General features: G+C 50.1%; 1 protein-coding gene across 1 annotated transcript; it reads right to left on the bottom strand.

Moving 5' to 3' along the window:
- Positions 1 to 62: 62 nt before the first annotated feature.
- On the bottom strand, positions 63 to 25,671 carry Clcn7 (chloride voltage-gated channel 7). The gene is made up of 25 exons (XM_032912401.1): positions 25,455 to 25,671; positions 17,194 to 17,262; positions 15,758 to 15,829; positions 15,480 to 15,545; positions 14,868 to 15,000; positions 14,421 to 14,530; positions 13,454 to 13,534; positions 12,115 to 12,177; positions 11,933 to 12,016; positions 10,997 to 11,090; positions 10,648 to 10,712; positions 10,048 to 10,164; positions 9,581 to 9,635; positions 8,878 to 8,938; positions 8,144 to 8,282; positions 7,447 to 7,540; positions 5,863 to 6,032; positions 4,571 to 4,622; positions 4,162 to 4,289; positions 3,938 to 4,023; positions 3,509 to 3,638; positions 2,626 to 2,685; positions 2,363 to 2,539; positions 1,914 to 1,994; positions 63 to 1,682 (listed from the first exon to the last, which is right to left on the bottom strand). The coding sequence occupies exons 1-25, from the start codon at positions 25,590 to 25,592 to the stop codon at positions 1,596 to 1,598; spliced, it is 2,412 nt and encodes an 803-aa protein (XP_032768292.1). The 5' UTR covers positions 25,593 to 25,671; the 3' UTR covers positions 63 to 1,595.

Raw genomic sequence — 25,671 nt, 5'->3', positions numbered from 1 at the left:
TGCCAGAGGGTGATGTAGGCTGCTGGTATTTCAGCCTTCCCAAGAGCTAAAATAAGAATATGTGGAGAGCCAAACTTTGATTGTTTTATTTAACCTAATATATCCAAAAATATCATTTCAACAAGTAGTCAACACACAGGCTGTGGACAGATTGCACATGCTTTTTTGGTACCAAGTCTGAGATCCTGTGCCGTGTTTTACATCCCTTGGGTCTAACTTAGGCATGGCCCTTCCCAATCCAGAGCACTCCTGGTGTTGTCACTTGGACCTACCCACCAGGTGGGCCAGTTTTAACTTCTTGAAGAGCCCAGGCTTGAGGACAGGACACAGGTCACAGAACCCATGCTCTGCAGTGAGCCTGAGAGCAAGTCTGTGATGGGATGAGAAGGCCAGAGTCCCTGCATGGCCCTCCCACTGGGTCCTGGGCTGGCTGCCATACTCTTCATGGACTGCACCACTGCCCAACACAGAGAGCAGCGACTGTTTGCAGAAGGTGCCATTTGTACTTATCACCATGCTGAGTGCCTGACTCCCCAAAATGCTGAGCCCAAGGCAGAGAACAGAGGTCTCTCATTTCTCATTTCAGACTCAACATAGTTCGCCCATCTCCTCATGGAAGGAAGGGCCACTCTTCTGGAGGGACAACTGAAGGGCAGGAGCTGCCACTGTCCACAGCCGCGTGGCCTTGTAACAGACTAGTGCCAGAGACACTGCAACTAGCTTTACAAAGTGTCCCAGGGAGACATCAGGTCCGGCTTGGTCCAGTGGAGCCAGCTTTAACAATACAGGGTTTAAGGGTGAGGTTCCTCGGCTCTGGTGCTCACAGGTCCATCCATTGTAGGGCCACCCTGGAATGGCCTGGGAGGCCATTTCCCAAGGGTGTACAGAGTACAGTAATAAGCAAGACACTATGGACACCAGGGACCTAAGTGCTGCAAAAAGACCTGCCTCTGGCTATGGTCCAGTGCCATGGGCCCCAGGTCTGAACGCCTAGGGCAGATGTTGGTGAATTCCAATTCAGTCTTCATGTGATCTTCAGATCATAAGCCCCAGGCATAGACCCAGTCTCCCTGTCTTCTGGACAAAGACACAGACGGCATGTGGGGCACACGTGGGTTCCCTGACAGAGCCTGCTCCAGGCTGCATAGCTCCTCACACCCTTGCTGCTGAAGCCCCTGGCTGTTTTGAGCAGTACAGACACAGGATAGGTGCTCAGAGGCAGAGCAGAAACAGCAGTAAGTAGTAGCTCTCGCCTGCTGCTTGCCTGTCTGTCTGTCTGTCTGTCTCACACACACGAGTCTCTATTGGCTCTCAGAAGTGAGCCACAAGGGGTGTGAAAACACACATTACATCCTGGGAGAAGGGACCCAGGCGTGGGACAAGTCTGAGGACTGCAGGTTCAGGGAATAGGGAAATGCTGATGATGTAAACCAACTGCCCAGGACAAAGGGTCTGGGCCCCACACCAGCCAAGCCCGGGGAGGGTATTTGCTCCTGTTGCTGCACTGCCCAGGGCAAGGCTTTGGCTGAGACCAGGGACCCTGGGAGGAGGTGCAGAGGGGCCGGGGTGCCGCTGCCCAAGGGTGGGGCCAGCCCTCACGTCTGGGCCAGTGAAAGCTCCTCTAGGCCTCCTTTTCCTAGGCGGTATCTTGCTAGGTCCTTCCTGGTCACCAGCCCGACCACCTGCAAGAAAAATACCAGGTCACAGAGTCCCCATAGGGTCAAGAGAACTTCTACTCCACGTGGTGGCATACTCCACATACTAGTTCTAAGTAGGTGTACAATAACAGGTTAGGTCCCAAGGCTTACCGTCCTGAGACAGACAAGACCCATGTCCACCCACAACTTAGCAAGACTACGGGAAGCAGAGTGAGCCAGCTCCAGCAATCTCCGGCAGGACAGAACCAGTCTCACCTGATTGTGGTTGTCTACTACGACCAGGTGCCTCAGGCCCAGAGCCCGGAACAGCTTGAACACTCGAGGAAGAGATGCCTCCTGCAAGGTAATCAAATGCCTTTAGCCCACTTTACCTACTGTGGGAAGACTCAAACCCCTCAACCAAGCATTTCAAGGGTACTGAGCCGTCCTTCCCCTCCATGCCTGACTCTAAGGCCCTGTGGGCCGCTGATAGGGTTCTCTGAGGCTCACTACCACTTGACGCCCAACTTTTCTCAGGCTGTTCCTAATTCACTCTGGTCTGATGACCCATCGCAGGACGCAAGCCCTACTTGCGCCATCCTTGAAGGCCTCCTCTGTCTGCAGCAATCACTCCAGAGTCCAGAGGTTCCTTACACCTTTTCAAAGGATACAAGGCATCAACCATACCCCAGCCCTGCTTCCAAGTCCTTTGGGTCAATAAGTACCTGTGGCACAGTGTAGGGAGAAGGGTTCATGAACTCAGAAAGGTCCATGGTGCACTCCCGCTCATCCTGGGATACGTGGATGGACTGGATTGGGGGGAAGCGTGGGTAGGCATCTCGAAAGTCTTTCAGCCTCAGTCTCCGCTGCACCAAACCCATGTTGGACCTCTCCACAAACACCTGCAGGTAGCAGCCAGTTATATGTCTGCCACTGTGAAAGATGCTGCCCAGGACACTCCCACCCAGGGCCTGCCTGCCAGGGGTACCTTGTGCTTCAGGAGCACGATGAGCTGGGAACGCAGGATTAGGCCTTGGAGTCTGGCTGGCTGCAGGAGAGGAAAGAGTCAGAGGCCTGAGACTGCAGTGGGAAACTTTGGCCAACCCTATTCTGTTCAAATTCCCCATTGGCCCATGTCTGCTGTTTAACAGTCACCTCCAGGCATGGCGTTGAAGTGGGCATCTCTCACACACAGTGCTGCTAATCCCTAAAGTATCTGAAATAGGACTAAGCCTTCCAGCAGAGGATGGCTTCCATGCTGAGAATGGGATCAACAGGTGGCAAGATGTAACCTAAGTGTGTTCCCCACATTCTTTCAAGCCATCAGTGCCTGTGTCCAACAATCTTAGCAGGGTAAGACCTGAGCAAAAGGCGTCAACATCAGCTGGCCTCACACCTCACCAGTACCTTTGGACACGTGTCACAGTCACCAACACCATGACTAAGAAGTCCAGTTAGAATCACAGAAGGCCTGTAGTCTGCATGGGACAGTCCAGCTAAGAGAGGACTCTATTACTCTACATGGAACACAAGATTTCCTGTTCAAGAGCTGGAGAAATGGGTCAGTGGTTAAGAGCACTCGATGCTTTTGCAAAAGACCCAGGCTTGATTCCAAGCACCTACATTACAGCTCACACCATCTATATTGCCAATTCCAAGGAGAGCTCTTGTAGCTTCTGCAGGTACCAGTTATGCACGTGGTACACATGCATACATGCAGGCAGAGCACGTAAGTAGAATAAAGGTAAAATCTTAAAAGTTCCTTGTTCAGGTGAACTACATAATGCCCGCCCCCCACCCCATCCCCGACATGTGCTGCTTACGGGCACGAGATAAAATGGAGCTGACATTCAGAGAGCTACCCACAGTACCTGGGTGTCTCCTACATCCTCCACCACAGGGAACCCATTGTGATTAGACGCTGTGTCACTTAGGACATCCACGATGATGCCAACCTTCTCTCTCCTCCTCAGGCAGGTCACAGGCGTGCTCATTACTTCCCTGCCAAGAGGCCCGACCCAAGGACTGTCTCAGTTATACTCACACCACAAGCTGTCAGAGCTCTTCTTTAAGAGCTTTTGCACCATGTGAATACCTGACCGACATGAAGCTGTCAGACTTGGGACCCCAACACCCCCGTTTCCATGCCAGAGACTTTACCAAGCACTGGGAGACCAGTCATGGATGGCCACAGTAGGAATGCTGGGATCTGGGCTCTCCACAAGCATTCAGTGTTTTCTCTGCCCACATCCACCCACTGCCCCCGGAACCCAAAAGCTTAACAGGTCAGCTGGCCATACCTGGCAGTGAGCGAATGTGAGGTGACCGGGGCTTCCCAGTGTAGGAAGGGCACACTTTGCAGCTGGATATGCATGTCATAGAGGCCCTGGGTACAGAGTCATGATTCAGGGTATTGCCCAGGGGTCCTTCTGTAGCTGTTGTAAGCCCCTTAAATCCCAGTGCCAGGCTACAAGGACAATATGCAGGGCAAGCAGAGGACAAACCACCCCCTCAAGCTGCGCACCTCGATGAAGACATCACCCACAATCTTGGCAGTCATCAGCACCAACATGATGGGAAAACCGTAGGTCACATTGCTGGTGGCCTCCATCATGATGACTGTCAGGCTAAGGGTCATCCTCACGATCCCACCTGTGGGAGTAAATAAGCCCCTATCCCTCTCAACACAGTCCCTAGCTCTGCCATAGCTGCAGCCTTTTTACCCACCCATCCTTCCAGACCCCAGAGGCAAGGATGCTAAACCCTGGGCCTAACCTCTGCCACCTGGCCATGCTATGGGACTGATAACCTCACCTGCCTCACTTACAATTCTGCTCACAGAAATGGCAAAGGGTAGCTATGGCGGAACACACATGGGTAGGCAGGGTGAGGCTAATTCACCAACGGAGGCAAGAGCAAGAGCTGGGGCTTACCAAGCTGAGCAGCAGCTCCCATCAGGGCGTATTTACCCGGATCTGCCCAGATCTGTGGGAGGCAACATGGGTGAATCTCAGAGACAGTGGCCATCCCACCCAGTCTGCCAGGGCATACTAGTGAAGATGAGCTTGGGCATAGTGATCCACACAGGACATTCCACTCCAGTACCCTCTGCTACAACCAGTGGGCCAGCACTCTAGCTAGGTGGGCCATATAGGGACAAGGTACACAGACTACGCCTCCTGCCCATGCCCATGAGTTGTGAAGGCTGTGCTTCTCCAAGGAACCTACATAGAGTGAGGACAGCAGGCAAAAGTGCCTGAGGTGCCATTGCCCATGTCCATGAGGACACACTGAATCACCCAAGGAAAGAGACATTCAGCTGTGAACAAAAAGAGCCTAGAACATGTCACAATACAGATGGGACAATGCACATCACATTCAGTTAGAAATTGCAGACACACGATGGTGTACACTGTGTGCCCTAGGAAATGTTGGCAGCAGATGAGCCCAAAGACAGCAGGGAAGTAGAGACTAACAGAACTGAGAAGGGGAAATGGGAGCGACTGTCAATACTACTCCTTCTACGTGAGGAGCAGACACTGAAGCTGGAAGGGATGGTGGCTAATGCTAATGCTCAGAACTGCTTATGCTCACAGCAATCATTCTTAAGAACCACATTTCAGAAGTCAGAACCCAACCAAAGCAGATCTAGACAGATACCTGAGCCTGAGAACAGGGAGGGGCAGCTACAGGCTTCCTGTGCTAGCCCTTCTGCCATTTGTCGATCTGGTTTTTTTCTATTTCCTTTCCTTTTTTTTAAAATTTTCCCCCCTTTTCTTTTTTGTTTTCTGAGATAGAGTTTCTCTGTGTAGCCCTGGGTATCCTAGAACTCACTCCGTAGATCAGGCTGGCCTCAAACTCACAGAGATCCACCTGCCCCTGCCTCCTGAGTGCTGGGACTAAAGCCATGCTACCACTGCCCAGAATAACTTGTCAATTTTACTCACACTGAAGTGAGAAAACACACACAGATCAAACCACCCAGCAGCTGGTGAGAGGAAGGGCTGAGGCCAGTGCTAGACAGACCTGGGCTCCTTTTCCTGCTATATTCTTACTGTCCTCCCTGACATGGCTCCAGTTATGTCATGTGGCTATTCCATGGCATCCGAGCTTTTGCCTAATGCACCATGTGTCCAGATCCCACAGGTGGCTGTGGTGGTCCCCAGACCTAAGGCCACCAGGAACATTTGCGTAGTAGAGCTCTGGCATGCTTCCCCCAACTCACCGCTGCTCCTGTGAGGTAGGACAGGGAGATGCCAAAGAGTCGGCCCCAGGCAGCCCCAATGAGCAGGGATGGGATGAAGACACCAGCAGATACTGTGAGGCCATAGGTCCAGCAGGCCAGGAAGAAGTAGACCAGGGTGAACAGGCCGAGAGTCATGGGATTATAGGAGCCTAGGGGAAAGCAAGGTCATTGGCTACAGCTGGAGCTCAGGCCTGTGCAGGGATTTTCTGCCTGCCTTGTGCTCCCATCCTGAGAACCAGGCCACCAGAACCCAGATTCCCAGTGATCCCCAGAAAGTTCTGTATTCTCAGCTTCTCCAGGTGAAGGGTAGGTCCCATCAGAAGAGATAGTGAGGAAGTACAGCAAGGCGACCTCAAGGTGGCAGCACAGGTGTCAAATTCAGGGCCCATAATGCTAACACCAAACTCCCCAGAATGAGCAACAGCCTGAAGTCAATGTGTCCTGTGCCATGTAGAGGCTGTTCTCCAGCACAAAGAGGAAGCCCATCCTCCTGAGGGCAACAGCAGACTTCTAGCTCAGCTGAACTCTGTCTGTGTACCATCAGTCTGTGTGGCTAACCATGGCTCAGGTTACTGACATCAGCAGGAATAAGTCAGTAAGGGCTGAGGTCCACATGTGTAAGGCCACTGGCTTATTCTATGGCAATTTATCCATTAACTTACACAGTCCTTTCCTTTTTTTTTTTTCTTCTTTTTTTTTTTTTTTTCGGAGCTGGGGCCCGAACCCAGGGCCTTGTGCTTGTTAGGCAAGCGCTCTACCACTGAGGTAAATCCCCAACCCCCAGTCCTTTCCTATGGACAGTCCCCCACACAAGGAGTGACAAAACACGATTATAAACAACTCTCCCCATTAGTAAGGTGTATGTCATAGTTAACTTCAGTTGTTAATCTGATACTTATGAACTAAGGAACTGCCTCCAGGCGTGGGCATGTCTGTCGGGGCGTTTTCCTGATTGCTAGTTGAAGTGTGAGGATCCAGCACACTGTGGGCTGTACCATCCCTGGGCAGGTGGGCCTGGGCTGTAAGGAAGGTGGCTGAGCAAGCCAGAAATCAATGTTCCGTCATGGCTTCTGCTTCAGTTCCTGCCTCAGCTTCCTCAAAGATGGGACTATACAACCTGTTGGTTTTGGTCGTTCCATCAACAACAGAAAGCAAACTAAACAGCATAGCCAGAGGACACAGGCCCAACGGTGCTCGGCTCTGCTTGGGCCCAGTGTGTAGGGCTTAGCTCTAGGCACTACCAGGGTATGGCTGAAGCCAGAAGGGCCTGGCTTGGAGTCATCAAGCTAGGTTTTCTACTGGAGAGAAAGAGGGCTATCCTTAAGGGAGAAAAGGCGAGGGTGGGGAGCTCAGCCAGTCCCTCCCTCTCCAGGTGCTTGGCCACCAGGTACCACAGAACCTGGCCATCCTGCGCAGTGCATGTCTCCTACTCTGCAATGCTGGTTCCTGCACTCCAGCACACCTCATCATACCAGAGACGACGCCTTAGCCCAGGGCAGTGACCTCTGAGCCAAGAACTTGTCCACTGCCCACAGGAAGCTGCAGCTCGCTGACTGCACGTACCTGGTGGGTCGTGGAACAGGCTGACGACGCTCTTCTCAGGGGTGTTAAAGAAGGCTGCGGCCATGGAGTTGTATTCGCCATCTGCACAGAAGAGCTGCAGAGTTGAGAGAAAGGACACAGGGAGAGATGGCCACAGGGTGGATGCTGTGCCGCTGAGTGCTCTCACGTACCCTGAGTCTAGAGAGCAGCAGACAGGATCTGGGCTCAGAGCACAGCCCGGGGTTAAGTTCAGACAGGGTTTCACTGGCACGACCACCTCTCTGGGAAATGGAGGTCCTTCTGTCCCCGCCATCCAAAAGGAACAGGAACAGAACCTAGGAGCTTCAGGATCGACAGTGGGACCCTGGCCCTGGGAACCAGTAGGCCCAGTCTTCTCAGCTCAGCACTATTATCTTACATGGAGGGACACATCATTTGCTTGCCGGAGAGAGGCAGCTCTTGCTTGGGGGTTTCTGTATGATTACAGGTACGTTCCTCTCTAATCTATACTGAGCCTCATTCTAAAACCCTCTTCAGGGGGTGTCTGGAAAGGACTTTGGTGAGATCAGTCTAGGAGCCATTCCCCAGGCACTTGACAGCCTCAGCTTTCCATGGGACCCTATGTACAGAGCAAGGGCCTGCTAGCATTGTTACCTCTGGGAAACGAGAACTCTGCAGTTGGCCCTGCTCACAGGGCCAGCCCAAAGCCTATGCCTACCTGGAGTGGGTAGGACATGGAGCTCCCCTGCAGGGGCTGGCAATCTCGAGACGAGTAAATCAAGACAAATGCAACTGTGGCTGTGACAGCTGCCACCAGCATGGCCTCAATCACTTGGAGGCAGGGCCGGTGGATGTACCTAGAGACCAAAGTGGACTTTGCTGCAGGGATGGCCAGGGATAGTAGACTCACTCACCTGCTCTGCCCCTGGCAGTTGCCAGGGAAACCTGACCCAGAACCCATTGATGGGAACACAACACAGGTTTAATGATCAATCAGCCCAGACTCCTGGGGTTATCTTTCTCCCCCTGACTATAGACGTCTTAGTATTGACTCACCCTGCTACACCAACATAGCAGCTGATACCAGTGCAAAACACAGGTAGATGCACCATGAGCCCAAGACCTTCCCAAACAACTTGATTGCTTCTCTTCTAATAAAAGGGTTAGCACCCCAGGCAGAAGGTGGGCAGCATCTAATTTACCCAGGACTTTGTTCTCTGTGACAAATTTTATCTGCTAACTTTCAGACCAGGACCCAAGGAACGTTTCTCAGGGGGGGTGCCTCACTTGCACTTACTTGTCCCTCTCCCAGAGGCCACACCTGTCCTGAGCAGCTCAGCTGGACAGACCTTTAGGGAAGGGCCCTCACTGACAAGGCCTCCACAATTTGTCCATTTCCTGTACACAGTGGGGCTGTACCTGTCAATCTGGTATACAAAGCAGGGTTCTCACCTGATTCGAAACATAGTTAGCCAGTAATTCAAGGCATTGAACACGGCTCCAAGAATGCCACCTGCAACCAGAGAGGAGACTAATGTTAGTTTGACAGGGAGGACAGCGAAGCTCCCAGAAGTGGCGAGGCCCTGGTGAGGTGCGCTGTCTAATGGCTTCACAGGCACTTGTCACTAAGGCTGCTTTGCCCTCCACTCAGCTTTGTGCACTGCAGCATGGCTGGTACACCTCACTCAGAACCCAGACCTTCAACCTCTGAGCATGGACATGACCTTCAGGTATAAGGTGTAGTGTAAACTGATGGGCTCCTTTAAGGCTAGGGCCCCTTCCCCAAAAATCTCATTTATATCTTTGTAAATGTTCTAAATTCCAGGGGAAGAAAAACAATAGAAATATGAACCACTTCAGGCCCTGAGTATTTTGGATAAGAAATAATCCTCACTCTGTAGATGTTGTAAAGACCCCCTACCCCTCAGGGAATCTGAATCCAAGTCTGGAGCTTTACAAAGTAGAATTAAAGCTCTGGGGCCTTTCTAAGGTGCCTGCCCCTGCATGCATCTGCATCTGCACAGTAACGCCAGCAGCGTGATGCCTAGAGGTGAGGAGTGGAGATCTTGACCTGCAGACCTGCACCACTTTGGAGTTGGGAGTCCACCCTTGCCAAATGGTTCCCTCTGGTCCATGCTACAGGGAGGGGCCTTACCCACCACACCCATGGCGATGAAGACAGGAATCTCATGGATTGTGTAGGCCATTTTCTGTGCAGAGGGGAGAAAGCAAAGGCTTTGAGAAATGGCTGCTTAAATTTTAGGACTGGGCAGGAACTCTGCCTACATGTACAGAACCTTCTAGCACTTTTGTCAGAACCAAATAGGTTTCATGGGTGAGGTAAATGGTCTTTGAGAAGACCTTATGCCCCCTGGCCCTTTATGGCTGAGCTGGGTTGAGTGGCTTGTGCAGCCATCTCATACTGCAACATTTATAGCTGGAGCAGGTCCTTGTGCACATGCTCAGAGCACTGCAGAGCGCTGGAACTGACAAGTAAGAGTTCAACATCCCTCCTTAGAACTCTATCTTCCCATAGCCATATTCAAGTCTCAGCTTTATCCTAATGGGGTTCTAAGGTGGCAGCAGAAAGGGCAAGTTGGAACTATGTAGCTGGCAAACTACCTCTGAGTCGAATCTTCCAAAATTTATGAGGCCAGGGCTGGACAGGTCCCACATGTTTCCATGGTAGATGCTCAGAACAAAATTCAGTGTAAAGGTCGAAATCATGGAAGCAAAGAACTGTTGAAGAGAGAAGCCAGAGTCTTAGAGATTTGCCTGGTGACCCAGTACCCTCAGAGTCCAGCCCAGCCTACTCAGTATTCAGTGTCCTCAGAGCTCTACCTGGCCCACCCAGCACCCTCAAAGCCACATTTGGTCCACCTAGATTCTAAGAGTAATATAGAACACGCTCCTCTGAATGCTAGAAGCAGGCACGGAGATAGGGACCTCTGTCATTTGAAAAGCTGTGTGTCTGGATACCCATCTAAGACAAAAGGAAAGGGTCTGGAGCCAAGTGGGGCTGCAGCTCTACACACAAGTCAATGAAGGACATTAAGAGAAGGTAATGTTTCTGGGGTTCCTAGGAGCCACCAAGGCTGGCAAGAACACCTAGGACAGGTGTAGTGCTACTGGACCCACCGAGGGACTCTACAACACAAAAGGATGGGCTGAATATAAAGAGTTCTCAAGGGAGGAAGAAGCGTGGTCACCCTGGCCACTTACAATTCTCCACGTCAGGAACTGATTCCAGAAGGAGGCGCCCTCTTCCAGGCTGAACAGGACCCCACCTGGAAGGCAAATAGCAGGGCTAAAGTGCCACCAAGGTCATAGGGCAGCCTATCCACTGCCATCGCCCAACAGAGGCACCAGGAGACTAAGGCCATGATACAGGCATGCTGTAAGTGGAACCAGGCCACAGCTGGTATCTGTAAGACACTGCCCACACCCTCACCGGGCACTTGTCTGCAAACCTCAGAACCATGCCTACAAGAAAGCCCTGCTTCACCATCCTGGGCATCCACAAAACACCTGAGGGCATAGCCAGAGATGAGGTGGACCTGGCCCTCCTTACCCACAGGGGCTCCAAACGCAGCAGACACTCCAGCTGCAGCTCCAGCTGAGACAAAATCCCGCTTCTCTGTGTCTCTGCGGAAATATTCAAAGATCTGAAAGAGAAGACAGAGGGTGTTGTGGGAAGCTGAGGGGCTGCTTATCACAGAGGGGAAGTTGGAAACAGGTCCCATCAAACAGGCCAAAGAAGGGACATTTTTTTCTAGATAATCAGGCAGGGAGCAGTTTTCTAGATAATCACATCATTATCATCACAGCAATAGCTACTGGATTCACAGAGAGCAATGTTACAGTGACAGATATCAGGAGAGCTGGCACTCCTATGTACCCACAGCTGAGAAGCACAGGATTCCACTTGTGACAGAGACTGAACCTCTCCATGCATGCAAGAACTCTATGACCTTGTTCCAGCTCTACCCTAGTAACTGAAGAAAGCCCAATGAGTGGAAAAATTGTAACAAAGATCGTTCAGCAGGCTTGGTGGTACATCCCTGGCATCTCAGCTCTCAGAAGCCCTGAGACAGAATCCTAAGTTCAAGGCCAGCCTGGCTAGACAGTGTAACCCTGTTTCAAAAGACAGTTTCATATTTATCAGCATAAAAGTTTAGTGTAATGCCTACCTCACTGCTGGTAACAGTGGGAAACATAACAAAATTATACCATGTGTCTGCGGAACCATTTACAGCTCAGACCTCCTTCAAGTATTCTGAGAAGCTGGTCAGAGATTCAACAGAATTACACCAGCACCCTAGGAACTGACCATGGAGACGCCACGTAGTCTGTTAACCACTGGACTGGGAGCAGGCCAGACTGCCCTCAGACTTAGAGACAGTAACAGGAATTGGATGTTGAGGGAGACCCAGAGGTCTGGATGAAGACTCAGCTGAAACACAGCTGTGAATCCTTAGTCCACGAGTGTGTGTGTGTAAGGACTCACCTTAAAATCTCGCTTGAGTGACGTCGACCTTCCCTGTGAAATCCCTGCAGCAATCACGGATCCTGAGTGGATCATTGGCCCTTCCTGGAGCACAAAGCAATCAGTACTTAGAGGCCACGCATGGTGTCAAATGACAGGAACTCAGACTCAGGAGGGACCAGTGTCACTCATTCTGTTGTTACCTTTCCCACAGCCAGTCCCCCTACCACAGACAGAATCACGCCAGACACCTTGATCACCAGCGTCTGGAAAAAGGAAGATACAGAGTTTGAGTAATCCTGCTGTACATGCCTAGCCCCAGGGGGCTCAAGGAAGGCCAGCACTGCTGCTGAGTGCTCAAGTGAGAACTCCCACTCATCACCCAGCCACACCACAAATGCTAGGGCAGTCCTCAGGGCTCCTGCTCCACAGCCCCTCGAGGAACTCGAGTTGATGTATTCCTGGAGGGTCAGAGGGAGGAAGCTCAACCCTGCCCAGGACTAGATCTCTGCCCTAGGCCTAACACAGTCTCCACATGAACACACAGGTGCAAGCACCTACTTCAAGGACACCCGAGTATTCATCCCCACATCAGGTCAGGAACCATGAAGGTGGGGACTGAGAGACTATGACTCTCCTGAACTGTGTGAGCCTGGTGGGTGATCGGGCAGGTCAAGGGTGAGCAAAAGCTGACTTTATTATCTGAGCCCATAAACAATATAAAAAAAATTATCAAACTTATAATGCCTCCCCTGGCACATGGGCCCTGGTGCAGAGAGAAGGGGGCAACTGGGAAGGACAGCATGCTCTCAACACAGGCTCTGAGGAAGTCTCCTAAATCCAAAGGTATTTAGCAAAACATTCCAGATTGTTCACAAAGTTCAGTAACAAATCAGCGCTGTGAGGAAGCATCATGTTCACCCTATTCTACGGTAGAGCAACAGCATGGGACTTTCCATTTCTAGAGTGTGGCCATGCTTTCCTTGGCTACAGGGCACCAGGCCCAGGAACATCCCAGAGGAGGCCACAGAGAATCAGGCAAGGAAGTCCCTCAAAGGAAGCCAATGTCTACCTGCCTTCTGAGATGGGGACAGGAGGCAGTATCTGGCCAGACTCGGACAGAAAGGCTGGTCTTACAAAAACAAACAGCAGTAATAGACTGTGGTGACAACTGTCTAGCCTCTGTGGCATTAGGCTGATGCCAAGATTGTGCACTACGTGTGAGAGAAAACTGAAAACAGGGAAGGAAGGGAAGGCGGGCCATCTCCCACCGTAGCTCAACCTGTCTAGCTATGAAATAAATACTCAGGGTCGCACAGTCCCGAGTTACAGACATGTACTGCATGGCTGCAATCACAGCATTTATGCTCCTGCACTTCTTACTGCCATTTGCAGATGCACAGCCTGTTGTCAGTGCACACATAACAGCTGGTGTGCACATGACTTGTGCCAGGTGTGGAGGGTCAAGCAAAGGCAAAGACAGACTTACAGAAACAACAAGCAGAAATCCCATGCCCTGCCCCGTTTCACTGCACACCTCACCTTGAGCCGCACCACGTGGGGGATCTTCACCCCATTGAGGAAGCACTTGATCTGAGGGATTCCGCTGCCAGCAGCAACTGGCTGGAAAGACAGAGGTGCCAATGAGCAGGGAGAGTAAGAGGATGCAGCCTCTACAACCACAAGAGCAGGCACAGGGAAGGCTTCATGTCAGGGAGGTAGAGGTCCTTCCCTACCCCCAGCCAGGAATAGAGCAATCCCTGAGGAAACCTAGTGGGAATGTGGGAAGGGTTAAGGGAAGAGTCTGATGGTCATGTGTCCCCAAGTGAGCTGGGTGAGGGGACATTCCAGGATGAACAGGACACTCATCATGTACTAAGCAGGAACTAACACTTCCTATCTATGGAGAGCTGCACACTATGGATACATAGCGGGTTCTAGATGCTGTCTTTTCCTTCTTTTATTACCCCCACAAAGAAGACAAGGATCAAAGAGGAACCTAGAAGAAAGGCGGACTCCTGGGGGCTTTGGAGGAACCACCTGTGGGTTAAGAGTACAGTCTCCTGGAGAATGGCTGGTCATGCTGTTCCCTATGCTTGGATCTCTGCATGAATTGCCCAAATTGCTGGAACCCTCAAGCCCTGGAATAACCCTTTATCTAGCTATGTGAAGGCCCTGAGAGATCTAGATCTAGATCTACATAAATATGGGGTAGGCGTGATATACCTATGGTCTGGATATGAACTGGGCAGCCAAGAGATAGGTTGGGAGTTATACTATTGGATTAAATACTGTACTAGTAGGAGTAAGCTGAGGAAGTTGCAGTGTTTTCGGTTCTGACCAAACATTTCCCATTCATATCACACTGTGATTCTCTCTGGCAGAAAGCCTCCACTGTCACAGGTTAACAGGGGCTCATGATGGGAAAGCTAGAGGAGCCCATGCTTTCACCAAGACCCCACGCCCACCCTTGATCTGGGGTACCCACTCTCCTACACAGTGACTTTACCTCTATGAAGGCCACAATCACAGACCCCACGAGCACGAAGGCAGAGTTCAGTGTGGCCCACAGCAGGAGGGAGAAGGACAGGCCGCCCTTCTCTGTGAACTTGTCGATGTCTCAGGGATGGTCAAGGACAGACACCGCTGCACTTCGGGAGCACACATCTGCCCTACATGTCTCACTCTGTGGCCAGGCATTCTGGCCAGATCATCTCATGACCTGGGCCAGCACAACTACTGAGTAGCTAGCAGGCCATGGTGCTGAGTGGAAAACCTACAGACTTCTCACAGCCTGGCAAGGAATACGCCACACACATGCTGAATGCTGCGCACATATGGTAGGTGATCTCTAGGAGTCCGGCCTGTTCTGTCCTTTACTGCCTGCCTGTGAAGACACATGCCTGGGATCTGCTTGAACCCTCCTCCCACATGCCCCAGTGTCTTTGGAGGATACTGTCCTTGATGACTCGGTACTTGAGGCCTGCCAGGTTCTCCACTACAATGTCAATGAAGCAGGCTACTAGGCCTGTGAGGATTCCAATGAGGGCACAGATAACCCAGCGCTTGATCTCCACTGTCCGGAAAGCCTAGATAGGGATGGGGAATGGGGCAGAGTCAAAGGGAGCACTGCATCCAGGAACCTGCCCTGGTGCTGGCAGATTCAAGGGCTGCCACCACACGTAGTACAAAGTTTTGCTTATGCCCCAAATCTGCCAAAAGCAGCCTCCAGCCAATGCTTCAATGACCATGGAAGGCCACAAGAAGTTCCAAGGAGGTAAGAAACATTCACTAGAAATTCACAACCAGCTACTAGTATTTGAAAAACTGTCTATCATCTGCAGAACAACCTTATTGGCCATGATTACATCCCTCCCTCACAGTTTCCAGTATCTGGTGAGAGGGGTCCCATGTTCAGAGCCTCATCCTCCAATACACAAACTATGAAAGCAAATGCTGGGTGTAGAATCCAAGCTCGGGGGAGAAAAAAGAGGGAGATGAAATGGAGATACTGCCTAGCCCAGCAAGCCGGCACCAACCTAACAAGCCATTGGCTCACTCTGCTCACCGTGTGGTTGATTCGTCTTTCCTCCTCCAGGAAGAGCTGATTCTCACTATTGTCATAGTCCAGGCTCTGCACAGACCAGGGCACAAGAAACTCAATTACTGACCCAGGGAGCTGGGCAAGTGTAGCCAATGGAAAGGGAAGAGGGCTGGAAAGGATAGGGCTTGAGCCCAGGAGGAATAATAAAGAACCCACCTCAGGGTTGGGGATTTAGCAAGCGCAAGGCCCTGGGTTCGATCCCCAACTCTGAAAAATAGAAAAGAAAAAAAAAAAGAACCCACCTCATACTTGAGGGAGAGGAGCTTCTCGTTGTGTGGAATCTCCTTGGGGAAGGTATGAGGAGGGTCCACTTCCTGTGAAAGAAAAAAACAGTCTCAAATCCCAGAGCTCTGGGTTATCTGACACACAAGGCTGGGAAGGCACAGAAATCTACAAAGCATCATCCCCTTTAGATACCTTAGGTTTGTTTCAGGAGAACAAGGTTAGTTTAACACCCTAGAAATCAACCGATACACTATGTCAAGATGAAGGGAAAAGTCCACAGACAATCTTAAAGACACAGAAAAAGCAGTATAGTCAGGCAGTGTTGGTGCCTGTCTTTAATCTCAGCACTTGGTAGGCAGAGGTAAGGGGATCTATAAGTTCCAGGCCAGCCTTGTCTACAGAGAGAGCTCCAGGACAGCCATGGCTACACAGAGAAACCCTGTCTTGAAAAACAAAACCGGGAAAACCCATTATAAACACTCAACAAAGCTGGGTGTGGTGGAGCACACCTATAATCCTAGCACTTAGGAGGCAGGATCAAAAGGATGGGAAATTCAAGGCCAGCTGGGTTATGCAAGCAAGGCAATAAAACCAAGAAAGGACAGAGTGCGTGCTGAAGGCACAGGCTTTAGCTCCTACCCCAGTCCTGGGAAAAACAAAACCCTAGAGTAACAGAAAAGAACTAAAGAAGCTGACATAGGTCTGCAGGGATGGCTCAGAGGCTGAGTGTTTGTTCTAGCAGAAGACCCAAGCTTGGTTCCTAGGGATCCATATGGTATGACTTATCACAGCTGTAACTCTGCCCCATGGGGGCCCAATGCCTCTGGCCTCTGAGGCATGTGAGACCACTCTATATCATTACCCTTAGGGACAAATAAAACCACAGTAGACAGCACACAAATTCCAGGGGGGAGGGGGTGGCTAAGGAAACATTCCCTTGTTTGTTTTTTCAAGATTTATTTTTTGTTAAGTGTAGGTATGTCTGTGCCTGTGAGTACAGGTACTTATGGAGGTCAAAACAGGGTGCTGGATCCCTGGGAACTACACGTGCAGGCAGTTGTAGGCCATCTGACATGAACATTGGATCCTCTGTAAGAGCCCCTGGAGAGCTTGTTTTAGGGACACCAGAATCTACCCCGTGGCCAGAGGAAATGGCTTCTCTCTAAGCCTGAGGATTCCTCATCCCCAAAACCCATCTCACCTATTCCTAGAGTCCTCAGCTCACTTGGCCACTGTCACACTAAGCTCCTGACAAAGGTCTCTGTACTGTGTGGCTTCCTCCACAGTGCTTCTGCCCTCTTCACAGTTGCTGGTCACCTGGCCTGAGAGGACACATGGATATTCTGTGTGCCCTCTCTGGGAGTCCTGCTATCTGCCAACCATGCTACCCTTCCTCTTTCCTTCACTCAGTGAAGGTCAGCTCAGTGGGAGCAGAGAACATCACACCACTCACCGGGTCCAGGAGTTCATCATCCAGCTCCACGTTGTTCATCTGTCCAATTCGGAAAAGTGCAGAATGAGACTACAAACAGAAGAGACCATGATGGCGGGCATCAGATGAGGGCACTACTCATTCTCATTCCCACCCTCACACTCTGCCCTCCGTGGTTGCTGGAACCCAGGTCTGCTCCTGACATGCGTAGCCTGTCCCTGAGAAGTCCAGCACAGGACAGAAAGCCTGGCTTTCCTCACCTCGTACACCACTCTGTCTGTCATATGAGAGAGAGCATGATCCTGCACCAGGGCCACAGGCCACAGAATGTGTCCAGTGCATGAAACTTTATTTCTTCTCCCGCCTGCCACACCTCTACAAAGCCATGTCTAGTCTGCTTCTCCAGGCCTCTATCTGCTTCAAGCATGCTAATACAGGCCTCCCAAGCAGAGCTGTGTGGAAGAGTTGAGTAGATAAGAGCTGTGAAGTCCTTGCAGATCAGCCCAAGTGTAGGGCTGCTAGCATCCTTTTTTAAGGACACTGCCTTGATTGTAAGCCTCCAACCTGAAAAAGCCATGCCTGCCCAGTAACAGGGAGGTAGATGAGTTGGCGGTCGTACTTAATGTTCAGTTTCAACTGTTTCTTGGGTGTTTTCAGAAATGCTGGTGAGGGGAAGGCCAACCTCTGAGCTGAGCAAAAGCTGTGTGGCCCTTTGTTCAAAGCAGAGTAGCTGTGATAAAAACAAAGTGTGGAAGACAGAAGAAGCTCCAACGCCAGCCATGCAGAGAGAAGGGGAGGTGGCTAGGCTGTTTCACCTATCACAGATGGTCTAGACAAGACCAAGGCCATCAACAATTATTTCACTGTACCGTAAGTACCCAGAGTCAAACCCACAAGGCCTAAGAAAATGGAACCTCAACAGTTTGAGAGGATGACAGGAGAAGGGCCAGCTATGGGTCACATGACAGTACTTGTTCATACACTATCCTTGGTGAGCAGGGACCCACATCCATGAAAAAGCAACAGCAGGCAGAACAGAAAATCAGGCTGACAGAGTAATGTGTGACAGCAGGACAATCCTGGCTATAGTGGAGCACAGGTGCTGGACCCCCCTTAGCAGCGAAGGAGCTGCAGAGGGCTCAGAGCTGTGTCTGACTAACAGAGGCTCCCACGGGTTTACACACATTGCACAGCTGGCAAACTTGTACTGAGCTACAATTACTCAACATACTACCCTAGAGGAACTGGTTGAGAACACAGGCCTGCTCAAGACTAGTTTTGTAATTTCTGGGAATCTATAATTATTTCAAAGTTACATAAAACAAAATTTCCCACAAACCAACAGACTGAAAATGTAACTTTCAAAACAGGATAAATGCCATCATAGCATTGAGAATGACTGACAGGCAGAAAGCAGACAGTTACAAAGCACCCAGATATACAAAAGTGACCAGAAGAAAAAGGCTCTGGGCTGACCCCTCCCCACCCCAAACACAGAGAAGTGGCTGATCAATATACAGAGAGGTGCTCCAGACTCCATTGAGATGCTACTGTCTAGCTATGGGGGAGAGAGGGGGTTAGAAAATCGGGGCTGAAGAAATGGCTCAGTGGATTAGCACTTGCTACACAGGTTTGTGGGCTTGAGTTCAGATTTCAGCACTCATGGGAAAAAGCTGGCTACCTGTATGTTTGTAGACACAAGAGGATCTATGGAGCTTGTGGTAGCTTCAGGTTCAGTGAGAGTCTTAAAGGAACAAAGTAGTGATAGAGTGGGATACCCAATGTCTTCCTCTGGACTCTGCATTTGCTTGTGTGTATGCATATATACACCACATATATCCCTTTCCCATACATATTAACCTCTCACCCATACACACCACATACACCCCTCTCCCAAATATACTAATCACACACACACAAACCCTCCCATACATCATCATCATCATCATCATCATCATCATCATCATCATCATCATCATCATCATCATCATCATACCACCACCATCTGTTCCACATCTCAGTAAAAACCCAAAAGATCACAAAGTGGGATCTCCAAGAGACACCACTCATAATCACAAAAGCATTATTTACCCACTTGTCCATAGACATAAAACAGACATACTAAGGCAGTAATGCCTGCTATAATGTGGATAAACCTTATAGACAATGTGCAGAAGCCGGTCACAAGAAAGACAAATATAAGGGGCCTGAGGGTATGGCTTGGCTGGGAGAGAGCTTGTCTAGCATACAGGAAGGCTTAGGTTTAACCTTCAGTATTGCATAAGCCAGGTGGAAAGAGAGGAATCAAAAGCTCGAGGTCAGAACTGGAGGGATGGCTCAGTGGTTAAGAACACCGGCTGCTCTTCCAGAGGACCTAGGGTTTGATTCCCAGCACCCACATGGCAGCTCATACCACCAATAACTCTAGTTTCACGAGATCTAACATGCCCCTGGCTTCTGCCTACGCTCGGCATACATGCGGTGCACATACATACATGTAAGCCAGCCTGGTCTTCACAGTGTAGTCCAGGCCAGAGCTGTGTGGTGATATCCTGCCTCCACTCCTTCCCCACCTGCAATGGTGCAAGATCCTCAGCTGTCAGGCTGTGAGGCCAGCCTCCTTAGTATGCTTACATCCATAAAAACAGAAAGTAAGAGGAGGTGGCCAGGGGAAGGAGGAAGAAAGCAAGAAAACTTGGGGGACAGTTTCAGTCACAGTTTCTGTTTTACAAGATGAAGAAGTTCTGGAGACTAATTGCCCAACATTAAGAATATACCAGATGGGCAATCAAGGTGGTGTACACCTTCAATCCCAGCACCCGGGAGGCAGATCTCTGAGTTTGAGGCCATCCTGGTCTACAGAGGGAGTTCTAGGAAAGCCAGGGTTACACAGGGAAATCCTATCTCAACAACAACAAACATAAAACACACACACACACACACACACACACACACACACTCACACACACACACACACACACACACACACACACACACACACACACACACACACACACACACACACACACACACACACACACACACACACACACACACACACACACACACACACACACACACACACACACACACACACACACACACACACACACACACACACACACACACACACACACACACACACACACACACACACACACACACACACACACACACACACACACACACACACACACACACACACACACACACACACATATACACACACCACACACACACACACACACACACACACACACACACACACACACACACACATACACACACACACACACACACACACACACACACACACACACACACACACACACACACACACACACACACACCACACACACACACACACACACACACACACACACACCACACACACACACACACACACACACACACACACACACACACACACACACACACACACACACACACACACACACACACACACACACACACACACACACACACACACACACACACACACACACACACACACACACACACACACATAAACACACACACACCAGATGGGTGGCAAATACCTGAAATGCTAGATTCTTAGAGGTTGAGGGAAGAGATCACAGAGGAAAAGCCTGGGCCAGCAAGCTGGCGTAGTGGATAAAGGCATCTCCTTCGGACCCCGATGACCTGAGTCCACACGGTGGAGGAAAGCACCTACCCCAAGTGATCCAGAGTTCCATACATGCATGTCCCCCCACCCCCAAAACGCATGTAAAAAGAATTAAAACCTGGCCTCAACTACACGGAGAGCTCAAGCCCAACATGAGTCCTTTATACTGACTTACACACTATATATACCACACTCTGACCACACGTAAAACTTAGAAGGAGTGGGAAGTGAGAGTACCTGTCTAGTACGCAGAAGCCTGGGGCTCAATCTCCATTATGGGGTGAATGGTGTCATGTGCTCTTACTACAAGGCATACACATACATGTACACACCTGTGTGTACACACACATGCACTCACACTCCAATTTTATTTGAGAAATGAAGACGACTGAATTCTGCCACCTTCAAGGTCCAGGTAGCAGCAGCAGCAACCTCCAGTTCCATTGGAACCAGAGCTGGAAGACAGCACTCTCACACTGAGGGGACACCCTAATTTTATATTTTTAATAATTTTTTTAAAGACAGGATTTCTTTGCATAGCCCTGGCTGTCCTGGAACTCATTATGTAGACCAGGCTGGCCTCGAACTCAGAGATCCACCTGCCTCTGCTCCCTGAACACTGGGATTAAAGGTGTGCACCACCGCACACAGCAATTATTCTTAAGTTGCTCATGTTGCATACCCACCAGCTCTACATTCCACCTCCACGAGCAGCTGCCACGTGCCAGGCTCCATGCTAAACACCACAGAAACACAGACTGTTGCAGCAGGGACATCAAAAAAAAAAAAAAAAAAAAGTGCAAATAAATGTGACAAAGGTGGGGTTGGGGCTTTAGCCCATTGGTTTCCCGCCAACGCGCATTTTGGGGGCGGCTAATAAGAACAAGGGGGGGTTTAATTTTCCCCAACACAAAAAAAAAAAAAAAAAAAAAAAAAAAAAAAAAAAAAAAAGTGACAAAGGTGATAAAAAACTGGAAAAAGAGACAGGCCCAAGACGTAGTAGCCAGAGGGTCTACAACAAAGCAACCCAGAACAGGGAGGTGTGGGCCATAGGGAGGAGCCTGTGGACTGGTGGACATGGCCCTGTATGGCTGCCTGGAGGCTGAGGACCCTGCCCTTCAGCTCACTACACCGTTGGGCTGAGGCTTGGGTATGAGCTGAGAGAGGAGGAAAAATTCCTGAGACCGAGAAGCAACAGGAGGGTCAAGGGGTACTGGGACAGTCAGAGGACCCATCCCTGAAGCTGTCCGCTGGCCACAGGTTTCCTGTCCTACCCAGCAGCTATGGTCTGTGGTGTCAGGTTATCAGGACAGGACAGCTTCACACTCACCTGAGGTCCCTCCTCTGCTGAGGGAGGAGGTATCTCTGGTGGCGATCCCCAAAATGGGCCTGTAAGAATGTCCTGCATTTAAAAAGACTGCAAACAGGGCTGGAGAGATGGCTCAGCGGTTAAGAGCACTGACTGCTCTTCCAGAGGTCCTCAGTTCAATCCCAGCAACCACATGGTGGCTCACAACCATCTGTAATGAGATCTGATGCCCTCTTCTGGTGTGTCTGAAGACAGCTACAGTGTACTTAAATATAATAAATAAAAAAATCTTTAAAAAAAAAAAAAGACTGCAAACACACACTGCCACCTCTCCACCATTTGCTCTAAGATCAAACAGCTTCACAGAAAACTCTACTTCCTGTTGCCCACACACATGACTATGACTTGCAGGCTGACCTCACCCTCTCTCTGTTCCTCTATCACCATACACCTAAGAAAAGGACCAAAGACTTGGCCTCCAGGTAGTGCCGCAGGGCCTGAGCTTTAAACAGGGCCCAGCCTGTCCTGCCTTTAGCAGCTACTACATGGCTTGGCCAGCTTCCGCCTGGCTGGGTGGCAACACTGCTTCCACCCAACCCTGGAGATGCTGCAACAAACCCCAGCAGCTCAGGAGATAGCCAGGATAATGAGCTTATGCGCAGTGCCCAGGGTCACCCGACCATGCTCCCTTTTTTATTTCCAAAGACTAGCTTAGACTCCTGCTGCAGCTCCAGGGCAACCCATGCTTAAGTACGAGCCTGCCTATTGTCCAGACTTTCCCTGAGAAAAGCAACACCAACAAGTCATTCAGCTGAAGAGGGGCCATGGCCAAATGTCAAGTGCAAAGACGAATTTCCATTAGTTTCATAGGGCTTTTATTTGTGTGTTTTGTTTTGTCTTGAGACAGGGTCTCATCTAGTTCAGCTTGGCCTCAAAATCAGACTTCTGACTTCCGATTCGCCTGTTCTCACCACCTGCATGCCCAATTATAGGCATTTACCACCACATTCAGTTTTATGTGGTGCTGGAGGCTGAACCCAGGGCTTTACTGATGCTAGGCAAGCACTCTGTGTCTCCAGACCCTTGCTGTTGATGACTAGTCTCTATTGAGAGCCTGTTTTCTAACAGGCTTGCCCAGTGTTACACATTCGTTAACTTTTTACAGATGAGAAAACTGGCATCAGCAGGCCTCAGATCCTGCCGGAAATTCTGGCTGGTTTGGTGCTCAGTACAGAGAGTTCCCAAGCTGTAGCCAATGCCTGTTCAACCTGCCTAAGCAGGCAAGGATCCCTTAGCACTGGAGTCCCAAGCCTCCTGTATGCCTCTCCTAGACCTAGTCACACTCAAGTCAACTCAAGTGACTGAACAAGACTCCTACACCTCGTACCACATTCCACCCATATACTCTCTGTCCTGTTGCTCTGCTTGTCTGAAGACTTTGCACAATTTACACAGAGCACACAAGTGCTCATTGCACATATTCCTATGGGGCTCCTCAGACAAAACCAGCAAGGTGTTGAGCCTGTTCCCAGAGGGAAGGAAGCTGTCCTATGCACCTCAGTGACCTGCACACAGACCAGGGAACCCACAATGGGGCAGGTGCACAACTATTTTTTTTAAATTGTTTAACAGCAACCAATCAATTGTATTAACTGCAGCTTTGAAAGCGATAATGGTGTTTAGGGAAAGATCACCTCATTCTTTTACTCTTTTTTTTTTTTTTTTGGTTCTTTTTTTTCGGAGCTGGGGACCGAACCCAGGGCCTTGCGCTTCCTAGGTAAGCGCTCTTCCACTGAGCTAAATCCCCACCCCCCATTCTTTACTCTATCTGCAAAGAAAAGCAAAACCAAATAAAAAAATCCACAGCCATTCAGCCCAAACTCAACTTCTGTTAGTTTCCAAATTCTTCCCTCTCTTAAAATCAGTTTCCAACATAAAATTACTTTCTTTTTGCAGAGAGACATGCGCGAGTGCTCGAGCATGGTGTTACTCTGGTGGAAGCCAGGAGAAGAAAAGGTGGTCAGATAACCTGGAGCTACAGTTACAGGAGGTTGAGTCACAGGACCTGGGTGCCTGGGACCTGAACTTGGGTTTTCTTTGAAGCAACAGCCCCCTCCCCAAGAGGTTACTTTCTTTACAATAACAATTCACACCTCCCAGAAACACCCTAGGAAGGCAGACATAGCCCTACCACCTTCCTCAGTCATTTCAGGTTGCTGCTGCAGACCAGATTTGCAAGTACATGTCACTTCAAAGGGAGCTGAGCTGCTTCCCAGCAACGAGAAACTGACTTTGACTCTCATTGTCCTAAGCACCTTCAAGGGTCTATATAGCAAAGCCCATATGTAAGTTCTCATGCAGCTGCCTGATCTTGTGTTCTTCTTAGCCTCTAAAATAGCAGGAGTGTTTGCCAGACAACTCTAAAATCAGGAGGAGGAAGGGTAGAGGGCGGATATAAAACAGACTAACATCAAGGAATTGACATAAGTAACTGACTCAAAGCTAACATGATGCACACAGGCAAGAGAAGCAAAAGCAGGCGAGCAAACAAACCTGTACCCTTTTTCAAACGCTATGCATTTAAAGGCACAAACTGTTTTGGGTGCTGAGCACACTCTGGCCTCTGACTTGTTGCTTATCCTGTCTGGCTGCATATTCTATCTTCAACTAGGTAGCAAAAGAAAATGAGTGGAAACACTTGCCATTCCAATTGTGCCCCAAATGTCTGGAATTGCTCCTGTGAGAAAGGAGGCAGACACTTTCACTGAAAACGCAATTCTGCCATTTAAGCTGTCTGTGAAAATTGCCGGGCGTGTAGTCCAGGCCTTCCAAGTTCTTGGGGAAATGAGGTGGAATTATGAATTCATTGCTAGCCGTGGTCTTACTGTGAGACTGTATCTTGAAACGCTAAGGGCTGGGGGAGCAGACCTGAGGTCGTATGCTTGCCTAGCATGTGTATACCCTGGGCTCGAGCCTCGCCACAAAAAGTAAAAAAACAAAACAAAACAAAAAAAAACCCACAACAACAACGTTAAAGTCTTAGGATCTCTTGCTGAAAAGTCAATGACAATGGTTGCTGGAGGAGAGGGTATCATTTTTTTCTGATGGTGTAGCCACTTGGTGGGGACGAGATGGAAAGAAGGGGTTCAAAGGGAAAGAAAGGAAGAGGCTTATGGGTGCGAAACTATCCAAAATAAGTTTTCCAGAATTCAAAGAAAAAAAAATAATAGAGGAGAACGCTGTGGCCTCCCTCTGGGCCCCGCCAGCACACTGAAGACCCGCTTAGCGATCCCGACGGCCGCATCTCCGGCCCGCGGGCCTCACCTGGCGCGCGCCGGGCCCGGCTCCATTCAGCAGCGGCGTCTCCTCGTCAGGTTGCCCCGTCCTTCGAAGCAGCGGCGCCCCCTCCTCGTCATCGCGATCTCGGCCGGACCAAGATACTTTCTTAGAAACGTTGGCCATGGCCCACTGAGGACCAAACTCAACAAGAACAGCCGGCAGCCCGGCAGCGTTCCCGTGACCCGCGCCCGGGACTCACATG

The sequence above is a fragment of the Rattus rattus genome, chromosome 9 (assembly GCF_011064425.1).
Source record: "Rattus rattus isolate New Zealand chromosome 9, Rrattus_CSIRO_v1, whole genome shotgun sequence".
Classification (NCBI taxonomy): Eukaryota; Metazoa; Chordata; class Mammalia; order Rodentia; family Muridae; genus Rattus; species Rattus rattus.
This window is presented reverse-complemented; position numbering and strand designations above follow the sequence as displayed.

Bases quoted from the DNA above. Each gene is read 5' to 3' on its own strand.
- Clcn7 (XM_032912401.1), bottom strand. From the start codon at position 25,592: ATGGCCAACGTTTCTAAGAAAGTATCTTGGTCCGGCCGAGATCGCGAT. The intron at 17,263-25,454 runs GTGAGGCCCGCG...TTCTGTTTGTAG, and splicing joins CCGGGCCCGGCGCGCGCCAG to TCTCATTCTGCACTTTTCCG. The intron at 14,531-14,867 runs GTATCCTCCAAA...ACCATCCCTGAG, and splicing joins GTACCGAGTCATCAAGGACA to ACATCGACAAGTTCACAGAG.